Source organism: Phocoena phocoena, chromosome 8, assembly GCF_963924675.1.
Source record: "Phocoena phocoena chromosome 8, mPhoPho1.1, whole genome shotgun sequence".
Classification (NCBI taxonomy): domain Eukaryota; kingdom Metazoa; phylum Chordata; class Mammalia; order Artiodactyla; family Phocoenidae; genus Phocoena; species Phocoena phocoena.
The window spans coordinates 103,302,539-103,330,424 of record NC_089226.1 but is presented as its reverse complement, the minus strand read 5'-3'; the positions used below and the strand labels follow the sequence as shown (position 1 = coordinate 103,330,424).

Genomic DNA, 27,886 nt, shown 5'->3' with positions numbered 1-27,886 from the left:
GTGTGACTTTTCTTTGCATTTCCCTGATAGCTATTATGTTGAGCATCTTTTCATGTGCTTATTCGCCATTTTACATCTTCTTTGAAGAAATGTCCATTCAAGTCCATTGCTCATTTTTTATTTTTTATAAATTTATTTATTTTGGCTGCATTGGGTGTTCGTTGCTACACTGGGGCTTTCTCTAGTTGCGGCGGGCAGGGGCTACTCTTCATTGTGGTGGGCGGGCTTCTCATTGCAGTGGCTTTTCTTGTTGCGGACCAGGGGCTCTAGGCGTGCGGGCTTCAGTAGTTGTGGCTCGCTGGCTCTAGAATGCAGACAGACTCAGTAACGCACAGGCTTAGTTGCTCCTCAGCATGTGGGATCTTCCCGGACCAGGGCTCAAGCCTGTGTCCCCTGCATTGAAAGGCGGATTCTTAACCACTGCGTCACCAGGGAAGTCCCATTGCTCATTTTTTAAATTGGGTTGTTTGGTTTTTCTGATTGTTGAATTTTAGGAATTATTTATGTATTCTGGCCAAAGATGGAACAATCTGAAGTTCAATAAAAATTGTAATAGGTTAAAGCACATCAAATATGCTTAAATCCATGCATTCATTAAGATATTTTTTAAATGCTTACTAATCAATTTTAGAGGATGCTAAAGAACCAAGGCATTATTCTGAAAACTGATAAAGAGAAATTCTATGCTCTAAAAAAATCATTTTTAGGTATAAATCCAAGAAAATTCTGGATACATGTGTAACAGGAGCCATTCACAGGAATGTTCTTAACAACACTGTTTATAATAGCAACAAACTGGAAACCCAAATGACCATCGTCAGAATGAATAAATAAAAAACTGTGGTACATTTACAGAATAGTATACAGCAGTAAAAAACCGAATAAACTATGAAACAGACAAATATTAGTAAGGTGTTGAGTGAAATATGCAAATAACAAAGGACAACAAATAACATGATACTCTCTTCATGGAAGTTCAAAACTAAGCAAAACCAAACATGACATTGTGTAGGCACGTATACGTGAGTACAATGTTTTTCTTAAATTTTTTTTTTCTTTAGAAAAATCAAAGGAATAACAAATACAGAATTCTGGATGATGGCACGCTAGACACAGGGATAAGGAGGGGATGAACAGGTGAGGAGCACGTGGGTAGATGTTAAGTCCTATTGGTGCTCTATCCAGCCTCTTGAGTTTTGCAGTGGGTACACTGGAATTCAACATATTAATTTAAAAGTGAAAAGTTATACATGTATAAATTTTTAAAAGAGGATCATGCCAGGATCAATGATCATTGATCAATGATCAATGATCATTAATGAGAGGTTATAGGTTTCCCTGGTGGCACAGTGGTTAAGAATCCACCTGCTAATGCAGGTGACAAGGGTTCGAACCCTCGTCTGGGAAGATCCCACATGCCCTGGAGCAACTAAGCCCGTGTGCCACAACTACTGAGCCTGCGCTCTAGAGCCCAAGAGCCACAACTACTGAGCCCAAGTGCTGCAACTACTGAAGCCTCGCACCTAGAGCCTGTGCTCTGCAACAAGAGAAGCCACTGCAATGAGAAGCCTGAGCACCGCAACAAAGAGTAGCCCCTGCTAGCCGCAACTAGAGAAAGCCCGCGCAGCAACGGAAGACCCAGCGCAGCCAAAAATAAATAAATAAATAAATAATTTAAAAAGGATTATAATTAATCCATTCTGTCGTCCTGACGTCTGCCTCCTCATAAAAAGTAAGGTGACTTTTCTAATCCGGGCAGCCACATGAGAAACTGAAATGAGTGGGAGGGGTGGTAACTGTTTTCACTTTTCTCTTCCTGTTTTTTTAGAGCCTGGGAAAGAAAGTCAGAATTTCCAATCTTTTCCAATTCCCACATGATTCCCTAATTTAGAACGAACTTAGAGAAAATAAAAAGGCTTCCTCCATCTGGGGAAGACTCTGCCGCCTGCCATGGAGCATCCTCATTCTGGGATGAGGAAGCCGCCTTGGGGGGTGGGGGGGCGCGGTGTTCCAGGCCCACCCTCACCCCGCTCGAACGTGCCTTGGGCTTGGCCTTGGGGGAGGCTGAGCTCTGCCCGGACCGCTGCACCCCTGGCGAGGAGTTACAGGACGTTTAATTAGTGTGAATGCTTTGGGAGACGGCTGGACCCCAGGCGGAAGCCCTGGGGAGACGGGGGGCGGGGGGGGGGGGGTGTGACCCTGCGGGTTCAAGCGGCCCCTGCGGGTCCCGGACCTTCTAAAACAGAGGCGGCAGGTTGCAGAGACGAGGCTCCAGAGATTTACCTCTGGGTGCCCCCTGCCCTCCCATTGCCCCCGAGGGCCGGCAGTGTGGATGATCTTAAACAGATGAGCCTGTGCCCGGCTCGCCTGTGGGAGCGGACGCGGCGCGGAGCCTCGGGCCACCCTAGCGTGCAGCAGGCTCCGCGAAGCCCACGATCCAAGCACTGCCAGGTGGAGAGGTCCGGGCATTTCCCTTTCCCCTCCTTGCAGCCAGATTGGGGAGGACGGGAAATTAAAAAGTGCTTCTGCGGCAACAACCACCGAGAAGCACCGAGCAGCACTTTTATCGACTAGGAAACCGTGAGGAGTTCAGCCACCTGGCCTTTGAGGGCAAAGCAGGCCCGAGACCTTCCCTGCGCAAGGCGGGCGGTCGAAGCCCGGCAGCCCTGGCTTTGCTCCAGACCCGGCTCGGGGTGACATCACCAAACTCCTCGCATCGGAGGAAGGGGGCCCCGAAATCCCCTAAAAACATTGTGAGTAATCGCCGGCCCCGCCCTCCAGGCGGGGCCCGAACTCGGGGACGAGCCGAGCCGCCCCGCAGCCCCGGGAGCGGCCCCCAAGCAAGCAGCCTCTCGGTGCCCCGCGCAGCGCGCACTGGCTCCCGGTCCACAACAGCGCCGGCACGCACGGCCTCCCGGGCCTCCGCGTGGCGCTCACTCGCCCCTTACCCTCGCCAGGGGCGGCGGGGGCGGCGGCGGCGGCGACCCAGCGCGCAAGCGCGGTCGGATTCCCGGCAGTGACGCGGCGGGCGGGCACGCGCAGCGCATTTCCGCCTCTGGCGAATGGCTCTGCTGTAGAGCGCGCCGCGGGCCCAGCTGCGACCCCGGCCCCGCCCCCGGGACCCCGGCCATGGACGGTGAGGGCGACCTCTGACCCCGCGGGATGGCGGCGCTGGGGCCGCCGGGACCGCGGCGGGAGCCCCTGCGTCGCCTTCCGACCCTTCCTGCGCCGATGGGCGCTGCGCAGGGAGCGGCCGGCCGGATGGTGGCGCGGGGCGGGGTTGGGCGTTCGGGGGTCTGACTCAGTTTCCCCTCTGGGTGTGGGGTGTGGGGGGAGCGTTGACTCGGTTTCCCCCCGGGGTCCGGGGGGGCAGTTCCGACTTAGTTTCCTCGTTAGGGGGGAATGTATCTGACTGTTTCCTCTCGGGATGGGGGGTGAGGGTGCCCTCCCTTGGTTTAACTTATGAAAATAGAAAAGACCCTGACTCAGTTTCCCCTGGTGGAGGGAGGCCCCCATACCCGGCTTCCCTCAGGAAGCAGGTGCTTCTGGCTCCTTTACCCCTGCCCCTTAGTTTCCCTGCAGGCTCCAGGTGTCAGGCCCCGACTCCGTGTCCCTGGGAAGGGGCCTGGCTCCATCTCCTCGCTGTGGGGAAGCAGACCTTCCCTGGTGAGGACAGGATGTGGGCTTGTGCTGACCCTTGTCTCCTTCTCATTTCAGACCTCTTCCCCCTCATCTTCCCCGCGGGTAAGTGGGCCATCCTTTCTCAGTGGGTTGGGACGAGCTCCCCAGGGCCAGGGGCAATGGGGTCAGCCATCTGATGGGGGTTGGCCCGCGTGTCCCCCACAGAGCCGGCCCAGGCCTCCGGTCCCTACGTGGAGATCATCGAGCAGCCCAAGCAGCGGGGCATGCGCTTTCGCTACAAGTGTGAGGGCCGCTCAGCAGGCAGTATCCCAGGCGAGAGGAGCACAGATACCACCAAGACCCACCCTACCATCAAGGTCAGCACAGCGCCCGGGTGGGGGACATAGAGTCAGTATGGGAGGGACTTGCGTTCAGGCCCACACAGTCTGTGTCTGGGAGGTGAGTCTGGAATTTCTGAGCCTCTAGGGTTCTCTCTGTACTTTGGACAGATCAATGGTTACACGGGGCCAGGGACAGTCCGCATTTCCCTGGTGACCAAGGACCCCCCTCACCGGCCTCACCCCCATGAGCTTGTGGGGAAAGACTGCCGGGATGGCTTCTATGAGGCTGAGCTCTGCCCGGACCGCTGCATCCACAGGTGAGCTTGTCATGGGTGGCAGGGGTGGTGGTGAGATGGAAGGCGGAGAGGCGGGGCAGTTGTGTAGCTGTTACAGTGTTACTCCTTTCTGGAGGGAGGGCAGAATTCCTCACTCCTTGCTCTGTCCCCAGCTCTGCAAGCAGATTCCTTTGTCTTGAAATTGTCTGTGTCTCCTCTCAAGCGGAGAGGAGCTCCTTGTGAGCTCCATGGAAAAGGAATGGGTCCCTGCTCACCTCTGAACCCCTAACCCCTGTGGCTGGAAAGGCGAGTCACTCAGTGTCACATCTCTCATAGTGAGAAAGAAAACCACTGAACCACCAGTCTCCCCTGAAGCATACTAGTTGACAGAGGCAGGCCATAAATAAATATACAAATAACTAAACAAGATACTGTTAGGGAGTCACCATTTCATTGATGAAAATAAAGCAGTAATAGTTAGGAAGAAGAGCCCGAGGTGGGGGAGGCGAAGGAGCCGGTCTCATTCCTTTGGATTGGGAGGTCAGAAGGGCCTCTCGCAGGTAAGACCTAAATGTGGGAAAGCAGAGAAGCACCGAAGGAACACGCCCAGCAGAATGAACGGGTGCAAAAGCCTTTGAAGTGGGAATGAGTTTCATGTGTTTGGAGAAGGGAAAGAAGCCCCTGTGGCAGAGGGTAGGGAGCCGGCAGGGACTGCAGCTGGGGCCAGGTGCCAGGGCACAGGGCCTTGTCAGCCAGAGTAGGGAGTGGCTTTCATGGTGGCATATGGTTGGGGACCATTCAAGGGGCTTAAGCACGAAGTGCTCACCTGGCGAGTGGGTGGGGGAGAACGGGCAGAGTGGGCAAGGCAGGAGGGCCCATGCTCTTCTGGAGACAGTGGGACTGATGCCCGGGGGGGCCTCAGCTTCCAGAACCTGGGGATCCAGTGTGTAAAGAAGCGGGACCTGGAGCAGGCCATCAGTCAGCGCATCCAGACCAACAACAACCCCTTCCAAGGTGAGGGCGGCGGCGGCAAAGGCCTGGGCCTGCCTGGAGCACCTCCAGCCTCTGTCGCCCCCTGAGGCCACCTTCCCCTCATCTGTCCCTCGCTGGCCAAGACCCACAGTACAGATGGAATCTTGCTGTTTACCACTGGGGAAAGAGACCCGGAGAGGGGACATAGGGAACGTGGCATCCAGGGTCACAAGTGGAGTCAGTGATGGGTCTAGAACCTTCTCTTCCTCCTCTTCTAGGGCTCCTACCGTTTCACATGCCCTCAAACAGCCCTCCCAACCCAGAGCTCACCCCTGCACACACAGACGTCCCGCTCCATCCCCTGCCCAGGCTCACCTGACCATCTCTTTTTCTGGCAGTTCCTGTAGAAGAGCAGCGTGGGGACTACGACCTGAATGCTGTCCGGCTCTGCTTCCAGGTGACAGTGCGGGACCCGGCAGGCAGGCCCCTACGCCTGTCGCCTGCCCTCTCTCATCCCATCTTTGACAACCGTGAGTGGCCAGGGAGCTGCAGGCAGGGAGGAGGGGTGGACCTGTGAGGAGGAAGTGGGGGCGGGCACGGGGGCCTGCAAAAGTTGCTCTGGCTTCATCCGGTCATCCAGCAGATTCGTCATCTCCTCTGTGCCCAGAACTGTGCTGGCTGGAGAGACGAGGCAAAGAAGACCCAGAGCTGCCCTCGAGGTGCAGCTTCCAGGCTGGCAGGGAGTCAGATGGGAGACGGGCATTTCCAATACGTGATGAGAGGGTGGTATGCCCAGAACTGTACTGATGACTCCAGGAAATGAACTCCCAGAAATGAGATAATGTTAGAGAGTAATAATTCAATGATGAAAGCTCACAGGAAGTTCACAGATGAATTGGGCCGACGTAGATCAACTGCAGTCTTTAATTAAGTAGCCAGCAGGATGAGTGAAAATAAAAGGCCTTTGGAGCCCCGAGGCCCGGAAACCAGGATGAACCGGGGGGTCAGGAGGGAAGGGTTCATTGCCAGGGTGGGTATGAATGGGCCTTGAAGATTACTTGGGTCAGGTGGAGAAAGAGGAGTTGTGATCCCCTTGGTTCACATTGGACTGTGAGCTCCGTGAGGGCAGAGACGTTTAGGTTTTGTGCGTGGTTATATGCTTCAGGCCTAGAACAGAGCTGGGGACAGAGTAGGTGCTAGTAGGTAAACAGTTGCTAAATTGGTTGAGGTGAGGAGCCAGTGGGAATGGTCGGACCTTGGCTGCAGAGGTACAGTCGGCAAGCTCTGGACAGCCTTGGCTCTGGGCTGGGCAGGAGCCTTGCATTTCCTGCAGGTCAGCCCAGGAGACCTCCGGTGGTTCAGGGCTTCCTTCCTTATTCCCACACCCTCAGGCGCCCCCAACACTGCCGAGCTCAAGATCTGCCGAGTGAATCGGAACTCTGGGAGCTGCCTTGGGGGGGATGAGATCTTCCTGCTGTGTGACAAGGTGCAGAAAGGTACATACCTGGGAGGAGGGCTGTGCTCTTTGGATCAGCAGGTGAAGGGCAGGGCTGAGCAGACATGGGGTGAGTGTCAGGGAACTGGTGTAGACACTCCCCCAACACCTTGGGGACAGTAGGGCGATGTATGTCCAGAGATAAGTAGCAGCAGTTGTAGGGGGTGGCGGGCTGGGTGAGCTGAGCACGGTGACCCATGAAGCCACCCCATCTCTGGCAGAGGATATCGAGGTGTATTTCACGGGACCAGGCTGGGAGGCCCGAGGCTCCTTTTCACAAGCTGATGTGCACCGGCAAGTGGCCATTGTGTTCCGGACGCCCCCCTACGCGGACCCCAGCCTGCAGGCCCCCGTGCGCGTCTCCATGCAGCTGCGGCGGCCTTCCGATCGGGAGCTCAGCGAACCCATGGAATTCCAGTACTTGCCAGACACAGGTACCCAGCTGGGGAGGGTAGCAGCAGGGCTGTTGGGCTCCAGCCAATGGGAGTGAGGCCAGGCCTGGATGTGGCAGCTGTAGGTGAGGGTCAGAAGCTGGAGTCGGGCGGGGATTTACACGGTAATCAGATTATCTTTCTTGCCTCATTTAATAGTAACGATACCCAAGACTTACTGAGCTCTTATTACAGGCATGGCCCTATTCCAGGCATATCAGCGAATTACCTGATTTTATTCTCTAATGAACCTTTTGAGGTGGGAGTAAGCATCTAACCTGCCTGAGGTCACATACTCAGTGAGTCGGCAGACCCAGACCTCATTTGAACCCAAGCCATCTGGCTCCAGGGTCCTGTTGCCACACCGGATCTCTCTTATCACTACCACACAGCCATGGTTTGGTCAAGGCTTTCGGGTATCTGATCAAATAGGAATAGCCGGAGTGATCCTTTATTCAAAGTCCGTCATCCAGCCTGAGAGTGTTTCCTGCCCTGGGAACTGTCTAATAGAGTCTAGAAAACAACCCCCAAAACGGCCATCAGTTCATTCCACACATAATCACTGAGTGTCCACTTGGTGCCAGGGCCTGTGCCAGGTAATCTGAATACAAAAATGAATAAGACATGTGCCCTGCTCTTTGGAAGCTCAGGCACATGAGGACACACATGCAAAACAGAGCCTTAAGTTACAGAGTAACGTGCGAAATGGAGGTGTGTGCAAAATACCGTGGGAGCTGGAGCCGGCTGCGTGGAGGAGTTGCCATTTGAGTTGGAGAAAGACCCAGAAGTGCATTTTCTAGGCAGGTGGCGCAGCATCTGGAAGGGCACGGGTGTTGGAGGGTGCCCGGCACAGCGCGTCTGGGGACAGCTTCGAGGTGGGAGCTGATGTGGGTGGTGAGCAGGCCCCGGCAGGAGGGCTGGTTTTCTTTGTTTGTTTTGTTTTGTTTTTGGCTGTGCCACATGGCATGTGGGATCTTAGTTCCCAACCAGGGATCAAACCCTCGCCCCCTGCAGTGGAGGTGCAGAGTCTTAACCACTGGATTGCCAGGGAAGCCCCAGAAGGGCCTTGAAGGTTAGACTCTAGGCATTCATCCACGGTTGCATCCTAAGGCAGTGGGGAGCCACCAAAGGTTTCTGAGCAGAGAAGTGACATGAGCAGATCTGGAAGCTCGCTTTGGCAGCAGCGTGCAGAGGATCTGAGATGGGGAGACTCGGGGTGGGGAGGCCATTTTGGAAGATGTTTTGGTCATCCTGGGAGAGGAGGTGCCATATGAACCTTGCAGAGGGAGTGCAAAGCGAGATGATCTCACCTACTGCTGGCCTCCTCGGGGACTCTCAGCCCCACGGGCCCTTTGCGTACAACACACAGCAAGCCCAGTCCCCCTCAGGACCAGTGTTCTAGCTGTTGCCTCTGCTTGGAATGCTCGGCGCCCAGATCTTCACGCGATGGGCTCACACCAGTGCTTCCCTGGACACCTTTAAACTAGATTCCTTGATCTTCTGGTGGTGTTACATCACCCTGTGCCTCTCCCTCAGAGCTGCTATCACTTGTATGTGGTTGTGTCTTCGCCCCTCTGTCATCAGGATGTCAACTTTGGGAGCAGGAACCTTGTCTGCTTACTCAGGGCCATATCCCAGTGGCTCAAACGGAGGCTGGCACGCAGTAGGTGCTTGGTAAATATGTGTCTAGGGGCTGAATGGTAGGGAATGAGAAAGAGGAAGATGCTGAGGATGTGTCCAAGGTTTGGGGACAGGGCAGAGAGGTAGGGAGGGAACACAGAAGGGGAAAGAACCAGAACCAGGTGTTTGAGGTGAGATGATGAGGTTGGCTTTGGACTGTTGGCGTCGAGTCCTTTGGGGTTATCCAAGTGCAGAAGTAGTTAGAAAGTTCTGAAAGCTCCAGACTGAACTCTGAAACCATCAGAGAGAAGATTAAGAGTCTGTTGAAGTCTTAAGCTGGTCTGTCATGCCTGGGCTGCCCCAGAGAGCAGAGGGCACAGTGCCAAGCCTGATCAAGGCTGGAGGGGAACAGGGATGTCAGCTGTGCCCCTGACTTGGGAGTACCTGTGTGGCCTTCAGAGGGCAGATTGAGCTAACAGAGGTCTTCTCACAAAGCCATGGCATTCTTAAAATTGTTTTGTTTTGTTTTGGCGGCGTTGGGTCTTCGTTGCTGCGTGCGGGCTTTCTCTAGTTGCAGCGAGCAGGGGCTACTCTTTTTTTTTGCTTTTTTTTTTGCGGTACGCAGGCCTCTCACTGTTGTGGTCTCTCCCGTTGCGGAGCACAGGCTCCAGACGCGCAGCCTCAGTGGCCATGGCTCATGGGCCCAGCCGCTCCACGGCACGTGGGATCTTCCCGTGTGGGATCTTCCCGGACCAGGGCACGAACCCGCGTCCCCTGCCTCAGCAGGCGGACTCAACCACTGCGCCACCAGGGAAGCCCGGGGCTGCTCTTCATTGCGGTGCGCGGGCTTCTCACTGTGGTGGCTTCTCTTGTTGCGGAGCACAGGCTCTAGGCAGCACGCTGGCTTCAGTAGTTGTGGCACATGGGTTCAGTAGTTGTGGCTTACGGGCTCTAGAGTGCAGGCTCAGTAGTTGTGGGGCACGCACTTAGTTGCTCCGCAGCACGTGGGATCTTCCCGGACCTGGGATCAAACCCGTGTCCCCTGCATTGGCAGGCGGGTTCTTAACCACTGCGCCACCAGGGAAGTCCCCGTTCTTATAATTGTTGAGTGTCACAGAGTCACACAGCTCTTCTCATTGGCTGAGAAGGTTTGGAGAAAGGGTCTTCGGGAAGTTTGTCCCATCACCTACCTCCCAAGGGTCCTTTGAGAGCTTTGGGGGTCCAGCTGGGGAGAGTAAGACCCGCTTTCCTCCATTACTTTCCCAGATGATCGTCACCGGATTGAGGAGAAACGCAAAAGGACGTATGAGACCTTTAAAAGCATCATGAAAAAGAGCCCTTTCAATGGTAAGAGGGGCCGTGGGAGAATTAGAGAGAAGGCGGGGGAAGGGGGACCTTGGGCGCCATGAACTGACCCAGGCTTCGCCTCACAGGACCCACCGACCACCGGCCTCCGACCCGGCGCATCGCTGTGCCTTCCCGCAGCTCAACTTCCGTCCCCAAGCCACGTAAGGATTTCCTTAAGGTTGCCCCACCAGAACTATAGGCTCAAATCTGTTCAGTGCGTGGTTTAGACCCATTCTGGGAGGGAGATGAGCAGTCAGTCTCAGCAGCAGACATCTGAAGGCTGCTCTCTGTTGGGCTCCTGTTTCTCAGGGCCTGAGGCCTAGTTGCCTGTGTCACAGCCATCAGGGAAGCAGTGAAGATGCAGATTCCTGGGCCCCTAATAGACCTGTGGAATCAGAGGCTCTGGAGGTGTGGCCCAGGAACCAGCAACCTCTTGGGGATGAGAACCCCTATGCCAGTTAAACCCCACGTTGGAGACCTTGAGATACAGAAGTTTCAAAAATGCACAGTCTCTGCCCTCAGCTCTCCATTGAAGTGGGGCAACAAAAAAAATCACCTCTAAAGTAGCAAAACGTGGCTCAAAGAAGAATGACGGCCCCCTGCTTACTGGGTGTTGCTTGGGCCCAGGCCCACTCAGTGCTTGGTCTTTCAGCTGTATGATGAGGCTTCGCCAGCTCTGAAAGCATCCCTTCCTCTGAAAGGCTGTGAGAGTTTTGTGGGCTAGGGTAGACAGGGAACGCTCCAAGGAGTGGAGGCTAGAACTGGACCTTACAGGCGAGGTCAGATTCGATTAAGAGGAGGGTGCTAGGGTGCTGGCCGTGACCGCACAGAGAAGGACTGATCCTAAGCAGTCTTGACAGCAGCTGGGGTCCAGAGGCTGGGGTGGGCCTCTGAGGCTTTCTGTGACCCCTGCCTCTCTGTTTCTCTTTCCAGCTCCCCAGCCCTATCCCTTTACACCATCTCTCAGCACCATCAACTTTGAGGAGTTCTCCCCCATGGTCTTTCCTTCTGGGCAGATCCCAAGCCAGACCTCGGCCTTGGCACCGGCCCCTGCCCTAGTCCTGGCCCAGGCCCCAGCCCCTGCGCCAGCCATGGCATCAGCCCTGGCCCAGGCCCCAGCCCCTGGCCCAGTCCTAGCCCCAGGCCTTGCTCAGGCTGTGACCCCACCTGCCCCCAAGACTAACCCGGCTGGGGAAGGGACACTGACAGAGGCTCTGCTGCAGCTGCAGTTTGATGCTGATGAAGACCTGGGGGCCCTGCTCGGCAATAGCACAGATCCAGCCGTGTTCACAGACCTGGCATCCGTCGACAACTCTGAGTTTCAGCAGCTGCTGAACCAGGGTGTACCCATGGCCCCCCATACAGCTGAGCCCATGCTGATGGAGTACCCCGAGGCTATAACTCGTCTGGTGACAGGGTCCCAGAGGCCCCCTGACCCAGCTCCCACTCCCCTGGGAGCCTCTGGCCTCACCAACGGCCTCCTCTCAGGGGATGAAGACTTCTCCTCCATTGCAGACATGGACTTCTCAGCCCTTCTGAGTCAGATCAGCTCCTAAAGGGCAGGGACCTGCCCTGACCTGCCCAGAGCACTGGGTTGCAAGCCCTCCCAAAGCAAGCACTTACGGATTCTGGGGTGGGGGGGGGGGTGTTCTCCAGCTGCCCCCTACTTCTTTGGGTGATGTCTTTCTGGGGAGGGGGGTGCATTTTATTCTTCTATTGGCAGTAGCTATCTCTCTCTTTTTGGAGGTGCTTAAGCAGAAGCATTAACTTCTCTGGAAAGGGGAGAGCTGGGAAAACTCAAACTCTTCCTTCCCTTATCCTGATATTCAGCTCCAGTCTCTATAGGGAATTCTGGGGTCCCTCAACCCCACCCTCCAGCTTCTAGTACTCTCCTAGAGAGAGGGACAGGCTGGAGCTATGGCCTTTGAGGCCACAAAGCCTTATTACCAAGTGTCTGCCTCAAATCGTGGGTTCACTTACACCTTGAGCCAAAATAATGCCCCTGTTACCAGCCCCTGGGTGGTGCTGGCGTTCTTTGTGCCTAACCACCAGCATTTGAGAGGCTGGCCTTCCTACCCTGCAGAGGGCTCTGCCAGCTCTTTCCTTGCTGGGCTGTGGTTGAAGGGAACTCTGTGGGATAGCACTGGCCTTCTCCAGGATCCAGGGAGGTTCTCTCTCAGATTGCTCTGTTCCCCCTTTTCTCAAGTGCCTTAGTAGTAGGGCGAGTTGTTTGGAGGGTCAGGGGGAGAGCAGGCTGACTGCTCTCCAGTCAAAAGGCTCAGTTTTTAGTGAAGAATCAGAGCGTTTATAGACTATTGCTTTTTCTACTCTGAACTAATAAATTCATTGCCAAGCTGGCCAGAGATCTGCCTTCTTTCAGCAAACAGCACACTCTTTGCTGGTCATTTCAGGCTGGACGTTGGTGATACAGAGTTGGATGAATACGTTGCCATCCGGGAGCCTGCAGTCCGAGGATGCCTATGGAAACCCCTGGATACCAGCCGGTGGATGAGAGCAGTCAGCCAGGGGGTGGGAGTGGGTGGAAGTGGGTGGAGGTCCCAGCCTAGTGAGAGCCCGGTAGGGCCCAGCAGCTGTGGGGATGGAGCATTTTCAGGAAGGGTTTCACAGAGGCCACGCTAGCTTCAGGTCTTACATCAACAGAGGAGGGTGGATCTCGCAGAGGGACTAGCCAGCGTTTGTAGGTGAGCGGGGTAAGAGAGACGACGTTGAAAGTTTCGATGGGGTCAGTCGGTGAAAGATCAAGAACGCGGGGCTAAGAGGTTTGGATTTAATCCCTTAAATGGATGAGGGAGTGTTTGCATGTGTTGGGGAAGGGGAGGTGCCAGGTAAAGGTCTGTGCTTTGACACCCTGCCCTGGGAGCACCGAGGAAATCTTAAATCCGAAGCCGCCGTTCCATCACCGCGCGCGCCCAGGAGTCCTCAACAAAAACAAATCGACTTCCAGAGGGACTAGAACTGGACGTACTTCCGGCTTGGCCCGACGCACGCGCAGTAAAGCAGGGTCGCCAGAGGCCGTGGACCGCTAGGGCCCGCCGTCGCTAGTGCGCATGCGCAAGGATAGCAGTCTCCAATAGGGACGCTGGCTAATGCGCTTCAGGAAAACCCATCCTGAGGCCGGTGGCGTCGCAGGGTTTTGCGGGAGGGTGAAGGCAGGAGCAACCGGGTTTCAGTGGGACGTGCTGCAAATCTACCGAGTCCCCTGGGAACACAGTAGGCCCAGGGTGCAGACTCCGATGGACGGTGTCTACGAGGAAAGATGCCAGCTGGCGGCGGAATGTTGGCGAACCGGAAAGCATCGAGCGAATTGTGCTTCGCTCCAGGCTCTTGGTCGGGGGGCAGGGTCTGAAGCAGGTGGACCACTCTGGGACCAGGCCAAGCTGTACTTACGCGCGAGGGGCGGAACCCGAGCATGGTGGCCAGGTCAGGACCCCGGCGAACCTGCCGGGGGAGGGGGGGTGGGGGGGTGGGCGGTGCTTGGGGAGGTGGGGCTTGATGGAGCAACGGCGCTGTAAATGGGGCGAGGGCGAGCGCCAGGAGGGACCTGGCAGGGTGAGAAGGCTAACCAGAGGAAACTGATGGCAGAGCTGCCCGCAGTGTGGCCAACCTGAGACCCAGAGGGGAATGAGCGAGCCCAGGTCCTCCAGCCCAGGCTGTGCCTCGCTCTTGGCTTTCCCAGTGTCCTGAAGTGACATCCCGTGACCCCCAGAAGCCCTCTCACGGTCCTTCCCACACTCCCTGGGTGACCTCATCATGCTCATGGCTCACCAGTCCCAAATCCTTGTCTCCAGCCCAGACTTCTCTCTCCAGTGCGCCAGCACACTGGACATCTCACACTGACATCCCTCAGGCCTCTCAAACTCTCCGTGTTCCAAAGAACCCCAGCCAGCCCCAGGCTGCCCTTTCCCCTCCCCATCTCAGCCATGGCCTTACCATCCTTCAGGGGCTCCAGCCAGAAACCTGGTCACCACCGTGGATTCTGCATCTTCTCCCCTAGCAACTCGAGTCCACCTCCTCACTGGGTCCTGGCAAATGTGCCCAGTTCTCCCCATCTCCACTGCTGTCACGTAGTTTCAACCACCACCTCTTCCACTGGGGCTGCTACTACAGCCTCCTCCCTGGCCTTGCCTTCCCTGTAGCCGAAGGGCTCTGACACCCAAATCACATCACCCTCCCTTTGAACATCTATCACACCAGAGCCTTCCAACTTGCACTGTGAGGGCTCCTCACTACAGTCCACCAGGTGAAAGCTGGGACACAGTGCTGGGAACTGCTAGTCCAGGAGCTCTAGTGCACCCATTCACAGCCCTTTCTGATTCAGCTCCAGCCTCCTTGACCCTGGGTCCCTACGTAGGCTGACTCCAGTCCAACAGGCCCCCCAGACTGGTTCTACCCAGGATCCCTTTGCCTTCTCTACCTGGTGAACAGGACACTGAGCCTTGATTTTATTTTTACATTTTGGCCACACCTTGCGGCACATGGGATCTTAGTTCCCTGACCAGGGATCGAATGTCCCCACATTGAACCTTTAAAACTCAGCCCCAGGACTTCACTGGTGGTCCAGTGGTTTCAAACTCCATGTTCCCAATGCAGGGGGCCCGGGTTCGATCCCTGGTCAGGGAACGAGATCCTGCATGCCACAACTAAAGATCCCACACACCACAATGAAGATCCCGCGTGCCTCAACTAAGACCCAGGGCAGACAAATAAATAAAAAACAAAAGAACCCTCAGCCCTCACATTACCTCCTCCATGAAGCTTGAGCCCCTGAAGCTCTATTTCTCAGAGCCAAGCTCATCCTGCCAAAGCCTGAGTTTATGGACCCCAGGGCCTGAGTCTCAGCAGGGCTGAACTAGGCATGTGATGCTGGGCAAGTCAGTGCCCTGTCTGGGCCTCAGATCCAGAAAACAGTTTAGACACGATTCAAGTTTGGACCTGCTGATGCCACTCATAGGAAAGGGCCCAGCCTGCTGAGGAACAAGGGGTCATGGGCTGGTGAGGAGAGAAGTGGGTCAAGGGCTGATTTCCTCTGGGACATGGAAACATCTCTCAGGCAACTAAGGCAGAGAAGCTACTACCTCTGGAATTGGGGCCTGCCAGATCTGGCCAGGTGACTGAGGGAGTGCCAGACTTGGGGGCTCAGTGTCTACAGAGAGGAGAGCAGGGCCTGTACTGGGGACAGGGCCTTTAAAGAGGGCATGGGCAGGTGCCCCTTGGCCCCTAAGCGCCTTTCCTCTCCTGCCCAGAGGGGCTCTGCCTCTGATCTCAGCCCCGCAGGTCTGGTTCTAGGGCAGGGGCCTGGCTCCAACGATTAAGCAGAATAGGTACAGGGTGTGGCCACCTGCTTCCCAACAGACCAAACCAATGTTTGTGGGACAGAAGCCAAGGGTGGCCTAGCCTCAGAGAACCCCTCAGTTTGTGCCAGCCCAACCCTGAGCCACTGTCCCGGGAGCTTGGCCGGGGCCTGAGGGGGCAAAGCCCCTTCCCCCATCACATCATGAACACCTGTGTGGACACAAATAACGGTGGCTTCTTTATTCCCTGAAGTCCCCTTTTCTCCACAGAATATTTACAAACGGGGATGGGGTAGAGGGGCAACTTCGCCACCAAAATGCCACCAAATAATGGGCCGGGGAGCGGGGGCAGTGCTAAGATGCGCCTCGCGCAGGGATAGTCCCTGAGGAGGGCCCAGGGCCTGGTATGGCCCAGGTGCCCCGAGCGAGCGACCGGGCAGTTCCAGCAGGTCCGCAGCCAGGCTGAGGCTGGACCCGACAGCTTCAGGCCAGGTTGCTGGTGGGGGAGCCCAGCTGCTTGGAGGCCAGGAGCAGGCGGGTGGCCGCGCTCTCGGACTCGGCCTGCAGCCGCCGGTTGTTGTGTCGCAGGCTCCGCACCTCCTCCTCCAGGGCCGCCCTGTCTGCCTTCTCCTGGGGGGAGGTGGAGCGAGGCGGGAGTCAGCGTGGCCAGCCCCTGGCCCCTCTCCTGGGGCAGCCCTGTGTGACTCCCCATGACCCGCAGCCACCGTGTCACCTTCTGCAGGTCATCCTGCAGCTTCCTGAGCATGGACTCCAGGTGAGAGACCTTCTCAGACAGGCTCCCGGGTTCTGGCCTGAGAACATGGGATTCAGAACTCAGTGAGACCAGGGCAGGGGGCGGCACCATGGGCTGGTTCCCCGACCCACCCGCCTGAGAGGGGCCCAACCCCTGTCTTCTGACTTGGGTGCACATCACAGCAGAGCCCTGGGACAGAGCTTCACTCCAATGGGTGGGCACGAACACTGGGCATGGGGTGAAGGGGTAGATCGGATGTGAGGCTTACTCAGCGTCAGATTTTGGAGTTCCCTTGGCATCTCTGCTCTCTGGGATGGGTGGCCCTGTGGGGACAGAGGGACCGTCTGGGCAGGGAGGTAAAGGGAGAAAGCCCCACCCTGGCTCCGCCCGCAGCGCCCTGGTGGCCTCACCCTCCCGGGAGAGCGACTCCAGGATGGTGTTGCAGGTGGAGGCGATCTCTGAGATGGACTGCCACTCATCTTCCAGGGTCTCGCTGCCCGCCTCTGACATGACTGTGGGCACCGGAGCTGGGCTCAGCTAGGGAAGCACAGGCCAGGCCTCCTCCTGCCCCGCTCCTAGACCCCCACCTTGCTCCAGACTCACTTTTGCTGATGGAGTTCCTCAGAGACAAGGTTCGTGGTAAGAAGGAGGCTCTCAGTTCCGGGGCTGGGTCACCCCTGTCCTCACAGCCACTGGGGCTGCCTGGCCCGTCCTGGGGGGCAGAAGTGGGTATAGATGCAGTGATGCCCACCATCACCACGGTGCCCACCCCTGCTCGTCGGGCTCCAGAGCGTTGCTTCTGCTCACCTGGGTGGGGGGTGTCTCCCTGCCAGCACCGGGTGCTGCCGGCTTGGCTGTGGTGGCAAGGAGGAGGTCCGGGGTGGTGTCGGGCAGGACGGGGGCCTCGTCGGACAGGGAGCTGGGGAGAGCAGGGACGGCTCAGCACTGCAAGCTGCCCCCACCCGTGGACCCTGCTTGCAGAGGCCTTCCCGTCCAGCCTCGTGGGCCAGAGGAGAGGGCAGGCCGAGAGGGCACACCTGCAGGGCGATGGAGGGTTCTGGCTGTGCAGGAACTCGGTTCTCTCCTCGGCCAGGTCCCCGGGCCCTGGAGGACCGCTGCCATCGTTCAGGCACACTTGCAGCAGCTGCTTCGTGGTGGCCAGTAGGGCCACTGCTGGGGCCTCATCCGGCACTGGCTCGGGAGCCCCCCGCCGGCTGGGCTCCTGCAGAGACAGCACGTACAGCTCCGAAAAGCTCCTGGGGGGAGGAAGGAGTAGGTCAGGCAGGAACACCAGCATCACCAGCCCCACTCCCAGCTGTGCCCGAGGCTCGCTTCCAGGAGGAGAGCTCTCCAAACTCTCTGACAACACTGAAAAATATTTGCCTGGCTACTGGCCATTTGTCCAGACCTCAGTTCAAATCGCAGTGCTGCCCTTGTGAATCCTAAGCAAATCACGCTGAATGTCAGTTTCTCCATCTGTGAAATGGGGATAATAGTACTGATCTCCTGGTTTGCTGTGAGGATTTCAATAACGTGGGAAAACCACTTAGCGTAGAGATCCAAAAAGTACTGCCTGGGGGCAAATTCGGCCTCTGCCTTTGTTTTTTCTTTTTTAGCAGATGTGCCTGTTTTTGTACTACTGAAAGCTAAGGTTGGCTTTTACAGTCTTAAACAGTTGAAAGAAATAAAAAGAATATTTTATGACATGTGAAAGTCACATAAAATTCACGTTGCAGGGTCCATAACTAGTTTTCATGCACGAGGCCATACTCATCATTTAAATGTCACCTCTGGATGCTCTTGTGCTACCGTGACGGAGCCGAGTGGCTGCATCAGAGACCAGATAGCCCAGAGAACCTGAAATATTTACTCTCTGGCTCTTTACGTAAAAAGTCCGCATATCCCTGGTTTAATGCAGTAAGTAACCAATAGTGTGTATTGGGTGTCTGTGAGAAATACAACAGGGGCTGCTCTTGGATCTTCTGGGCGGTGAAGACGCAAGCTTAATAGTCTTCATTCTACCCGTAAGGATAGTGCAATTCAGAGAGATTAAGAGACGCGGGATTCTCTCAAGAAGGAAAGGCCTCCCCGCGAGGTTCCTGTCGCGAATGGCCACACGGGAGGCACGGGCTAGGCGGTGGCCAGCTGCCCGGTCCTCCCACCTCCCTGCGTCCCAACGTCCTGACCTGCGGGGCCGGCCGCTCTCGTCGGGGGTCAGGACGGTGACGCAGACCTTGGGCGCCGAGCGCAGCAGCTGGGCAGCGGCCTCGGGGCCGAGACTGGGCAGCGTCTGGCCGCACACGCGCAGCAGGCGCGCCCCGGGCCGCAGCCCCGTCGTCTCCGCGAACGTGAAGCGCTCCACGTGCGTGACGAAGCCCTCGGCGTCCACCTCGAAGCCCAGGCGGCCTTGGCCGTCGCGGGGCAGCGCCAGCTCGCGGGTCTCGCAGCCGCGGCTCACCAGCTGGGGCGGAGCGGGGCGGGGCGGGGAGTGAGCGGGGGCTAATGGAGGAGGGGCCGCCCCAGCGCCTGACCCGGGGACCGTCCCAGGTCACAGGGGCCCTTCCACACGCCCAAGGAGGGTATTAGCCACCCACCCCGCAAAAGAGGGCCTGGGGACCCCCAGTTCCATCCCTGCGAGGCTCCCGATGTGCCCCACCACCCCGACTTCCCCTTTCGCAGGAGAGGCGGCGGGAACGAGGGGTTCCAAAGCAGGCTCCTTCCCCGCTGCGCGCGCGTGCAAGGACCTTGCAACCCAACCTTACTCCCGCGCCTCACCTGCAGGCGCGTCACGACCTCGCCAACGGCTTGGCCGGGGGGCCCGTCGAACCGCAGCATGATCGCCTCCCCGCGGCCGTGGTACAGGTCGAGCTGCTGCTCGGAGAAGGTCCAGGCCAGCACGTCGCGACAGGCGCAGTTGAAGACTACACGGCCGTCGCGCGGCGCCACCAGCACCAGCGCCTCGGCCGAGATGCCCAGCAGGCATGGCACCTCTGCGCCGTCAGGGCCGCCCTCCTCGGCTCCGGTCGCGCCCCGCGCCCCGGGCGCCGCGCGTACGCCCCACACCAGCGCCCCTGCCGCCTGCAGCTCAGCGCCCGGGCCCCGGGGGGACGCCCGCCGCCTCCCGCCCAGGGAAGGCAGGCCGAAACGGGAAGCCGAGTCCAGCGACGTGGTGGTCACCTCGTTGGTGGCCAGGTCCTGCAGATACTGCTGGCGCGTACGCGTGGCCATGGCGTGGAACTGGCGAGCGTGGCCCGCCGCCTGCTCGCCATTGAGCGCCTTGGCCAACAGGAGGGCCCGGAAGTCGGCGTTGGCCGCAAAGGGACCTCCGCCAGGGGGCAGAGCTGGCCCAAAGGCCGGGGTGTCCTGGGTGCGGCTCACAGCCACCCTATGGGGAAGGAGGCGGTAGTCAGGGGCAAAGGGAGGGCCCAGGAAGACCTACCCTTGGCAGAACTGGAAGTCCGGGCGCCCACCTGTAGGAGGTGTGCGGAGTGCAGGGCGCGTGGGCCCGCACGACTAGGAATACGTGCTGGAAGTGCGAGCGTATGGTGGTGGGGCAGAAGGGCTTGCTGCCGGGTTCCTGGAACACGATGGTCACAATGTTGTTGCCAATGTGGCGCTTCCGCAGGAGCTGGGGGTTAGAAGGTGGGGGATGTGAGTGAGACCTAAGAGCCTGGGCACCAGTGGCCCCCCCCACCTGCCCCTGGTGAAGGCCTGGGGTGTTTGTCTTTGGGGAGGGACACTAGCCTGGAGAGTAGTTAGGGGTCAGCAGAGTTCAGACCAAGGTTCAAACACTGCCACCCACAAAGCACCCCTCCATGGTCCCCAGAAGCCCATAGCCAGCCCCCATCCCCAGGGCCCCCTCACACCTGCTGCTGGTTATTGGGGGTGTAAGGCAGCATCGTGGACACGTGGAACATGATCTCATGGTCCTGGTACGTGGTGTAGAGGGAGTGCGTGCCCGTGGAATCCGCTGTGGCCAGTTAATTGGGGACACCGAGGGAGAGCAAGGGAAATCTGGACGGCTTGAACCTGCCATCCTGCTTGCAGTCTGGAGCCTCTGTACCCCCAGCCAGCAGGTGGACAACCCCTTTCCGCCACCAGCCAAGGTCCAGGCCATGAGCTCCAAGGGCCTCAGCCTTGGCTGCTCCCCTTCCCCTCCCCCCACAGAATCCAGCCTCCAGCCTGGGATTGGGATGGGGGATGCTGAGATAGAATGAAGACAGAAATGAGAAATGGCCTGCTAACAGGGAGTCGGGGGCGGATGTCCCAGGAGAAGACAGATGTTGGCCCAGGCACCAGCATGTGTGGAGCAGCTGAGAGAGTGGAAGGCAGGCAGGAGGTGCTGGATAAAAACACCTTCCAGGGACCCTGGGACCTTTCCAACCAGGGAGGCAGGGTCTGGGCTGGTGGAATATGTGTGTTTGATGGCGAGGGTGGTGCCTACAAACCCCCTTGACCCAGCTCAGGCAGTAGGGCACCGGGGCCTTGGGGGATAGTCCCAGCCCCTCCTCCCAGCCATGGCTTGGCCTTTGCAGCCCCAGACCCCCGTCCTCAGCCTACCCAAAGAACTCTCCACCCCCGGCCCCAGACCCAGGACAAGATGGGACAGAAAGTGAGCAGGCAGCTGGTTTTCACCAAGGCAGCCTGCCCCTCAGCATGGGTCTGCCCCCACCCCGGGCCCCCTGGGCCTCACTTTTGGTGTCCAGCTGGGCCCTGTAGCTCTCAAAGCCTTTGAGCCGCACCACGTCGCCCAGCAGGGTGAGGAACTGCATGAAGGAGGGTCCCGCGTCCTGGTTGTTGTACATCTCCTCCTCCGAGCCCTGGCCCGCCCGGCAGTACAGGATGCCCACCTTGCGCTGGAAGCTCAGCTGCGGGGGAGGGCACAGGCAGAAGGCACAGGCCTCAGTCGCCCAGCAGCACCCCTGGGCCTTGGGGAATGGACCGGGACACTGGCCTGGGGGCAGAACTGCCTCCGTGTGTGGCCTGAGCCCTGCCCTCGCTAAGCCACTTCTGTGTCCTCGCTTATCAAGCGGGTTCTGTCTCTCCTGCTCCCAGCGCTCAGGAGGGCAGAGGAGATCAAGGTGAGAAGGAACCGGGAGGGGGCTGGTTGTCATATGACCATAGAAGACGTGATTCACGGAAAGGACCCTGCACAGAGTGCGCTGGACCCCAACTAATGGCCACATTGTCATCCTCCTTATCTCAAGGCCAGCCTGTCCTCCCCTCCCTCAAATGCCAGGCACCCTGAGCCCAGCCTCTGGAGGCCTGGAGCCCTGCACCACCTCTGCTTACTCTCTGCCCCCGGCTCCTGTGGCTCCTTTGCATCTGGGGTTAACTGTGCACAGCTCAGGGCGCTCTGCCACCACGCAGACAAGCCCAGGGCCCCTCCAGCTCTGGCCTCCCGTCTTCCTGCTAAGCGCGTCTACACCCAGAGTCCCCACTTTCATTTCGTCCCTCCTCACACTACAGCCCCACTTCCACCCCAGCTCCTAAACCCCAAGCCCCTCTTACGGCCACGGGCATGGCCTCATCCTGGCACCCTCTCACCTTAGTTGGCACTTGGGACAACTGGAACTTCACTCTGCCTGAGACCCCAGGGACCTCACCCTCTCATGTCTGGGCCTCTTCCCCACCCACGCTCTTCACCTTCAGTGGCCACAGCAGCCATCTCCATGGAATGATACCCCCAACTCTGCCTCCAGCCCAGACCCCTCTCCCGAGCTCCAGCTGCCCAGATGTCCTTCCAGCCCCTGGCACCTCACCTCCTCACTATGACTCCCCCCCACACCAATCGTCCTCCAGGGTCCCTGCCTCCATAAACTACTGCTCCCAGCGGCCGAGAAGCAGGGCAATCTCACAACACCCCCACCGTTCCAGTCGGCCACGAAGGCTATCCACTCTGTCCCTGGACTGTCACCTCCTCTTCACCTCTGCCATCGTCTGGCTGGGATCACTGCGACAGACTTCAGCCTGGCCTCCAGTCTAGCCCCCACACTGCAGCCAGAGGGCTGCTCAACCTCTCAGATCTTCCACAGCTCCACGGTGCCCTCAGGACCAAAGGCCAGCCTTTCCCACCCCTTCCCCCCAAGTCCTACTCCAGTCATGCTGAACTGCCCACAGGACCCTGACGTGACAGTTTTTAGTCTCTAAGCTTCACCCAAGTTGTTCCTTCTGTCCAGAAAATGCCTGCTCTTCCTGGTTTGGGCTCTTGCATTTCCTCCGTGATGCTGAACCAAGGAAGGGCTGTCAGCCCTACCTTGGTGCCCCATAGAGCTCTCAACATTGCCCTGTCCCTGTTATCCTGCTCCATCATTATCCATGATTCTCTGCAGTCTCTCTCCCACACCTGTCTGTGAGCTACTCAAGGACAGCATCTGGTCTAGACAGGTCTCCAGCATCCAGTCTGGGGCCTGGTACCGAGGTATGAGGAAATGTTTGTTGAATGACTAACAGACTGAATGACAGAGGAGGAGAATCGGGGCCAATAGGCAGCTTTCAGCACAGGGTAGGGAAGGACCTTCAGCGGGCTTGAGTGGTCCCACAGTGGAATGGGCAGCCCCAGGAAGGAGTGAGCACCCCAGACTGGCAGGAGACCAAGCAGGGCGTTGCAGGGAAAACTGACAGGGAAGGAGAGGGACTTGCAGGAAGAGGGGGTGGCAGTCAGATCAGCGCTCCTCAGCTGAAATGCACATAGGAATTACCTTGGGATCTTCTTAAAGTGTGGGCTCTGAGATTCAGTAGGTCTGGGGTGGAGCCCGAGAATCTGCATTTCTAACAAGCTCCCAGATGATACTGACGTTGCTGGTCTACAGACCTTACTTTGAGAGGCAAGGCTCCAGATGACCTCTGATGCCCTCCTTTTGAAAAGGCAGCTCTCCTGGGGTCCCCGTCCAGCCCAGGATCAGGGTCAAGGCTAGGTGGCTAGGAGCTGGGCAGGCTGGGTTCAGGCCAGGTCTAGCTGTAGGGCAGGGCTGTCCCACCCACTTACCACTTGCTCGTCCAGCGTAAGCAGCGTGCGGGGCACCTTCGGTGAAGCTGAGCCCAGGCGCAGGCAGGTCGGGCTCAGCCGCGATGCCACGTGCTCTAGAAGCTTCCTTGGGGACAGGCCTCTCGGGGGCCCTGGCGGCAGCGCGTCCTCCGAGATGGTGCCGCGGAGGGTCCGGAGCTAAGGAGGGGATATAGGGGCGCTCAGGATACGTGCAGGCCGTTCAGAAGGCAATCTACGGTCTAATTCCCATGACCTCGGCCTACCTGCGTGGTCCGCACGATGATGCGGTAGCTGTGCAGAGTGCCCCCTCCGCTGCTCTCCTTCTCCTCCCGCCGCAGGCTCACTGCCACCGGGCCCAGCACCTCGTCCAGTCCGAAGAAGTTCTGGTGTTCTGGGGGAAGCAGGCGGTGGATGACCAGATCCGCCCCCTGAGCAGTCCCACCCTCGCTCGACCACGTCCACCAAAGTCCCCGCTCCAGGTCCCACCACAACACTAGTTCAGATCTTAGATTAAGTCCAGTCCCCTCGTCAGCCCTGCCCACGTTCTACCAACCCAGATCCTGACTCCTGTCGGCACCTATACACTTGGCCCTAGGCCTCACCCCTTCTGCAGCCTCACCGATGATGTATCTTGCCCCAGACCCAGGGAGGCCATGCCTGCCTGCTCCAAAACCTAGATCCTGCATGGCCTCGCCCACCATGCCCATATTCTTCCCCAGGGTGTCTGGGGCCCTCCCTTGTGGGCACTGATGAGAACAAGGTTCCCGGGTGCAGGGGTTCAGTTTTCACCTCACAGAAATGCCCATAGGAAATCTCTCCCCAGCCGGGAGGAGCAGAAGGATGAACCAGATGGGGGCAGTGGAGCATGCCTGGCTGGGTGGAGGCTGGGCTTGGTCTTAGGGAGGTGGTTAAAGCTGGGCAGCCTCGGCCCAGAGACAGAGCCTGACCCTTCACGTGGCCAGGGACTTGACAGGGAAAGGACAGCTCACCACAGGTGACAGGGACCTTGGCCCCTCACCAGCGGCCCTCCCCTCACCTTTGCCGTAGAAGTACTTGCGGTAGTAGCCAGCGCCCAGGTCTGCATGCTCCAGGTTGTAGGCCGAGGTTCGGTTCTGTGGCTCCTCCAGGACGGACACGGCCGCGTTGGGCAGGGAGGGGGGCACAGATGGAGACACCAGTCCACCCAGTCCCAGCTCGCCCTCACCCCCGAGCTCACTCACGAAGCCAGGCGCCTCAAGCAGCAGGTCGGAGCGGGCAGTCTGGTCCTGAGACGAGGCGGGGGTCCCAGAGCCCGCCTCTGCGTGGCCCCCCGTCCCCCGGGGCCTCGGAGCCCAGTCAAAGAGCAGGCTCTGCACGTCATAGTGGGCGAACCAGCGGGGCTCGGGCACGGGCGGGAACTCGGGCTCCGGCTCCTCTACCGGCAGCCCCAGCAGCGCCAGCGGGTCGGAGAAGAAGCGGGCGGGGGGCGCGGCAGGGCGGCCAGTCTCCTCGTGGCTGTGGGCGCGGGCGCGAGGGCTGGCCGGTGTCGGGGGCCGGGCCTCGCCCGCATCGCTGCCGCTGCGCAGGAGCGGGCCGCGGGCTGGCCTGGGCTCGAAGGTGTGTGGCGTCAGCGGGGGCCGTGCCGGCTGGCGCAGCTTGCGGGCGAAGAGGTCATCGGTGGGCTCAGGGGCTGGGCCCCGCCGAGGACTCCCCACGCCGCCGGCCCACATGGGCGTGCCTCGGACCTGGAGACTTGGCTCTCCGGGTGCCGGGCCGCATTGGCAGGCACGGGTGGCTGGTGCCCAGCCGGCAGGCCGGTTCCTGCCCTGAGGGAGGAGGGGTCTGCTTAGAGGAGCCTGGGGAGAAAACAGGAACCCGGGCCCCCAGCCTGGTCCACCATGCGGGTTGACTTCCGGCCCCCTCCACGACCATCAAAGCCGCTTCCGCTTTCCTGGCCACTTCCTCGTCTGCCTGGGGCTGAAGTTTCCAGCCCCCTCCTCCAGCTTAGTGCTGGGCAGGGCTGTCGGGGCCTTGGCCCTGAGGGTCTTGGAGCCTGGGCGGCCCTGGGACTGCCAGGGCTCCCCAGTCCCCACTCACACACATTGGCTTTGGTCTGGGCCCAGAGTGAGAGTCCCCACCAAGACCTGGCCCAACCGGACAGATGATTTGTCTCCGCTCCGACGGAAAACCCATGGGGCTACTGGTGTCTGGGTCCTGTCCACTTGACAAAGGGAGGACGTCCTGTCCCCAGAGACCTTCCTCCCTGCTCCTCCCACTTCCTCCAGGATCCCAGAGGAGCTGAGCACCCAGAGGCTGGATCTCAATGCCCTGGCCCTCATGGCCTCAGTACCTCAAGGACACAGGGGTTCCCAGGGGGCACTGGCGGGGCAGCAGGAACAGCAAGAGCACGTCCTTCAGCACGGGAAGTGGCCCCAACTCTGGGCCCAGCCCCCTGCCCGGCCCCACATCCTGAGGAAGGTGCTGGGATCACATTAGCTCAGTCATGGGACCTAAGTCAACCTAACCTGAAGGACAGGCCTGGGCTCACCCTCTTGCAGGCCTCTGTAGCCATACCTGGGGGGGTACGGGAGGGAGTCATGCTGACCAGGCCCCTTTGCTGGAACTGGGACCCATGGGGACTTCTGCCTACCTGGCCTCACTGATGCTGAGAGGAGAATCTGAACCCCATATGACAAACAAACTGAGGTCCAGATAAGGGGATGCTCTTGACTGAAGCAATTCCATATCAGCTAGGATTTGAACCTGGGCCTGCCAATCTCCAGGGCCTAAACAGTGCTGTACCTCCCCACTCCTAACACTGTGTGCGTAGGTGTGGGGCAGGTGGGGGGTTGGGCTAAGGCTCGAGGTCTCACAGGATGTAAGAGTGAGACACCCAAGGCCCCAGGGACCTGCTTAAGTGAGAAAAATGTGTCGAGACCAGGGGAAGGTGCAAAGGGTGGTATGAGGGGCTGGGCCCAAAGACTCAAAATTACAAAGAATACAAGCAAAGGGTGGTATGAGAACGTGAGGGGGAGTCACCCTCAGGTGAACCCAGGATGGAGTGGGTGGCTGGGACAGGGATGTGGGTGACCCACTAGGGGTGCAGGCACCTGCTGGTGAGTCTTTGTGCATCATCCAGTGACACTGTGTAGGGCTGGGCTAGGAGGGGATGGAGGCAGAGGCTCTGCACCCCTCAGCTAAAGCTCCAGGACCAAGTAAGGCTCAGAGTGCCTCCTCCCTTGGTTTCTCCTAGGACAAGTTCGTGACACTGACCCTGAGTCTCTGTTCTCTCACCTCTAAAATGGGGTTAACCATCCCTGTCCCCTCCCAACACTGCTGGAAGACCGAAAGGAAGGTGAAGCCAGCGAAGCTGGCCTTGTGTTAAGTGTGTGGTGTCAGAGGCAGGCCCTGGCTCCATGTGCCAAGCTCCAGGGCCTCGGCTGTGGTGTGTGTGAAGTGTGTGTGATGGGGGTGACAGGGGACATGAGGGGAGGGGTCTGCGCAGACCCCTGCTCCGTGTGGGTTGAGCTCTGTGTATCTGTGCGTGCACAGCCCATGGGCTGCCTCTTGCTCTGGCCCAGTGCAGGGCTCTGGCCTGCCTTGGGGGATGTTCTTGGGCTCTGCCCCCCACCCAGCAGCTTCACACAGGGTCCATTGAGGCCGGGACATTCCTCACGGCCTGTGTCACTGGGGAGGAGGGGGCCGGCCCGCTCCCACAGATCCGGAAGGCCTGGCTGCCCCAGGAGGAGGCGCTGGACGCTTCCCAGCACATCTGGAGGTCATGACCCCGTTTCTGCTGCCAGGGGGCGCGACAGATGTTTCCTCCCAGGCCAGGCCCGGGACCAGGGGGCGGTGTGCAAAGGCTGGGTTGGAGGCCGCCCAGGGAGAAGGGGAGACCCAGAATAAGGGGAGCACACAGCCGACAGGCAGAAGGGCAGTCGCCAGTGCCGCTGAGAGGAGTCGGGAGGCACCGCATCCGCTCACCCGCACACCGGGCGGGCCAGGCCGTCCCGCAAAGGAGGTAGGGGGCAGCACCGGCCAGAGGCAGGGGACTGGACGTGCTGACTTGAGATTGAAGCCCAACGGGAGGTTGGGAGCAAGCAGACGGCTAACGCGGCGAGGACCCCTCCCACCCACACACCACCCGGGCCCAGGCCAGGCCACTTTCTTCCCTGTTCCGCCCGACCGCGGTGCCTCCGCTCCCCCCTCTCCCGCCGGTACCTCTGCCGCCTCCTCCCGCGATGGGGTCCAGCTGCCTGCTCTCCCGCTACAGCTCCGGGCGCCGGCTCCGCCTGGGGGCGGGGCCATGCCGGGGGCGGAACTGCAGCGGGGGGGGCGGGGCCGGCCCGGGAGTCTCCGTCGGCGGGAAGCGCAGCGGGCGGGGACTGGAAGCCTGGCGGCGGGCAGTCTGAACGGCTGCCCCACGACAGGCCCGGCCCAGCCCAGTAAACTGTCGGGCCTCCAGTCCTTGGCTGAGAAACAGGAACAAATGTACCTGCCTTCCAAACCAACTGGGAGGGCTAGACCGGGACAACTAGTGTTCAGCTCCATCCCGGAACAGAGCAAGTGCTCAGGAAGTGCCGCTATTTACAAGCACTCTGCTCGTAAGCACTGGGCCCTGCCCTACACACGCTCTCGTGTATTCTTAAAACACCTTAGACAGGTATCATCTCTTACTTATAACTGGAGAAACTGAGGTTCAGAGAAAGGCTTTGGCCAAGGTCAAGGCTAACAATTGTAGGAATCTGCCA

The 27,886-nt window shown here is 58.9% G+C and overlaps 2 protein-coding genes across 10 annotated transcripts; one reads left to right on the top strand and one right to left on the bottom strand.

Annotated features, from left to right (window-relative positions):
• Positions 1 to 3,051: 3,051 nt before the first annotated feature.
• Positions 3,052 to 12,461, top strand: RELA (RELA proto-oncogene, NF-kB subunit). Of its 9 annotated transcripts, none has more exons than XM_065882970.1 (11): positions 3,052 to 3,136; positions 3,718 to 3,744; positions 3,847 to 3,998; positions 4,131 to 4,279; positions 5,160 to 5,251; positions 5,608 to 5,739; positions 6,601 to 6,705; positions 6,926 to 7,138; positions 10,022 to 10,102; positions 10,189 to 10,263; positions 11,036 to 12,461. In XM_065882970.1, exons 1-11 carry the CDS (start codon positions 3,130 to 3,132, stop codon positions 11,656 to 11,658), a joined length of 1,656 nt encoding a protein of 551 aa, XP_065739042.1. In that variant the 5' UTR covers positions 3,052 to 3,129; the 3' UTR covers positions 11,659 to 12,461. The 9 variants fall into 9 exon arrangements, with proteins under 9 accessions (XP_065739042.1, XP_065739049.1, XP_065739046.1 ...); XM_065882977.1 differs by lacking the exon at positions 3,052 to 3,136 and having other exon boundaries at positions 3,717 to 3,744; positions 11,036 to 11,214; positions 11,527 to 11,658; XM_065882974.1 differs by lacking the exon at positions 3,052 to 3,136 and having other exon boundaries at positions 3,717 to 3,742; positions 3,884 to 3,998; positions 11,036 to 11,658.
• Positions 12,462 to 15,632: 3,171 nt separating this feature from the next.
• SIPA1 (signal-induced proliferation-associated 1) lies at positions 15,633 to 24,967 on the bottom strand. Its single transcript, XM_065881404.1, has 15 exons — positions 24,193 to 24,967; positions 23,420 to 23,547; positions 23,157 to 23,333; positions 20,862 to 21,036; positions 20,035 to 20,138; positions 19,639 to 19,796; positions 18,944 to 19,553; positions 18,355 to 18,629; positions 17,206 to 17,424; positions 16,976 to 17,087; positions 16,772 to 16,880; positions 16,579 to 16,680; positions 16,437 to 16,491; positions 16,148 to 16,226; positions 15,633 to 16,044 (listed from the first exon to the last, which is right to left on the bottom strand). Exons 1-15 carry the CDS (start codon positions 24,863 to 24,865, stop codon positions 15,898 to 15,900), a joined length of 3,123 nt encoding a protein of 1,040 aa, XP_065737476.1. The 5' UTR covers positions 24,866 to 24,967; the 3' UTR covers positions 15,633 to 15,897.
• Positions 24,968 to 27,886: the final 2,919 nt, after the last annotated feature.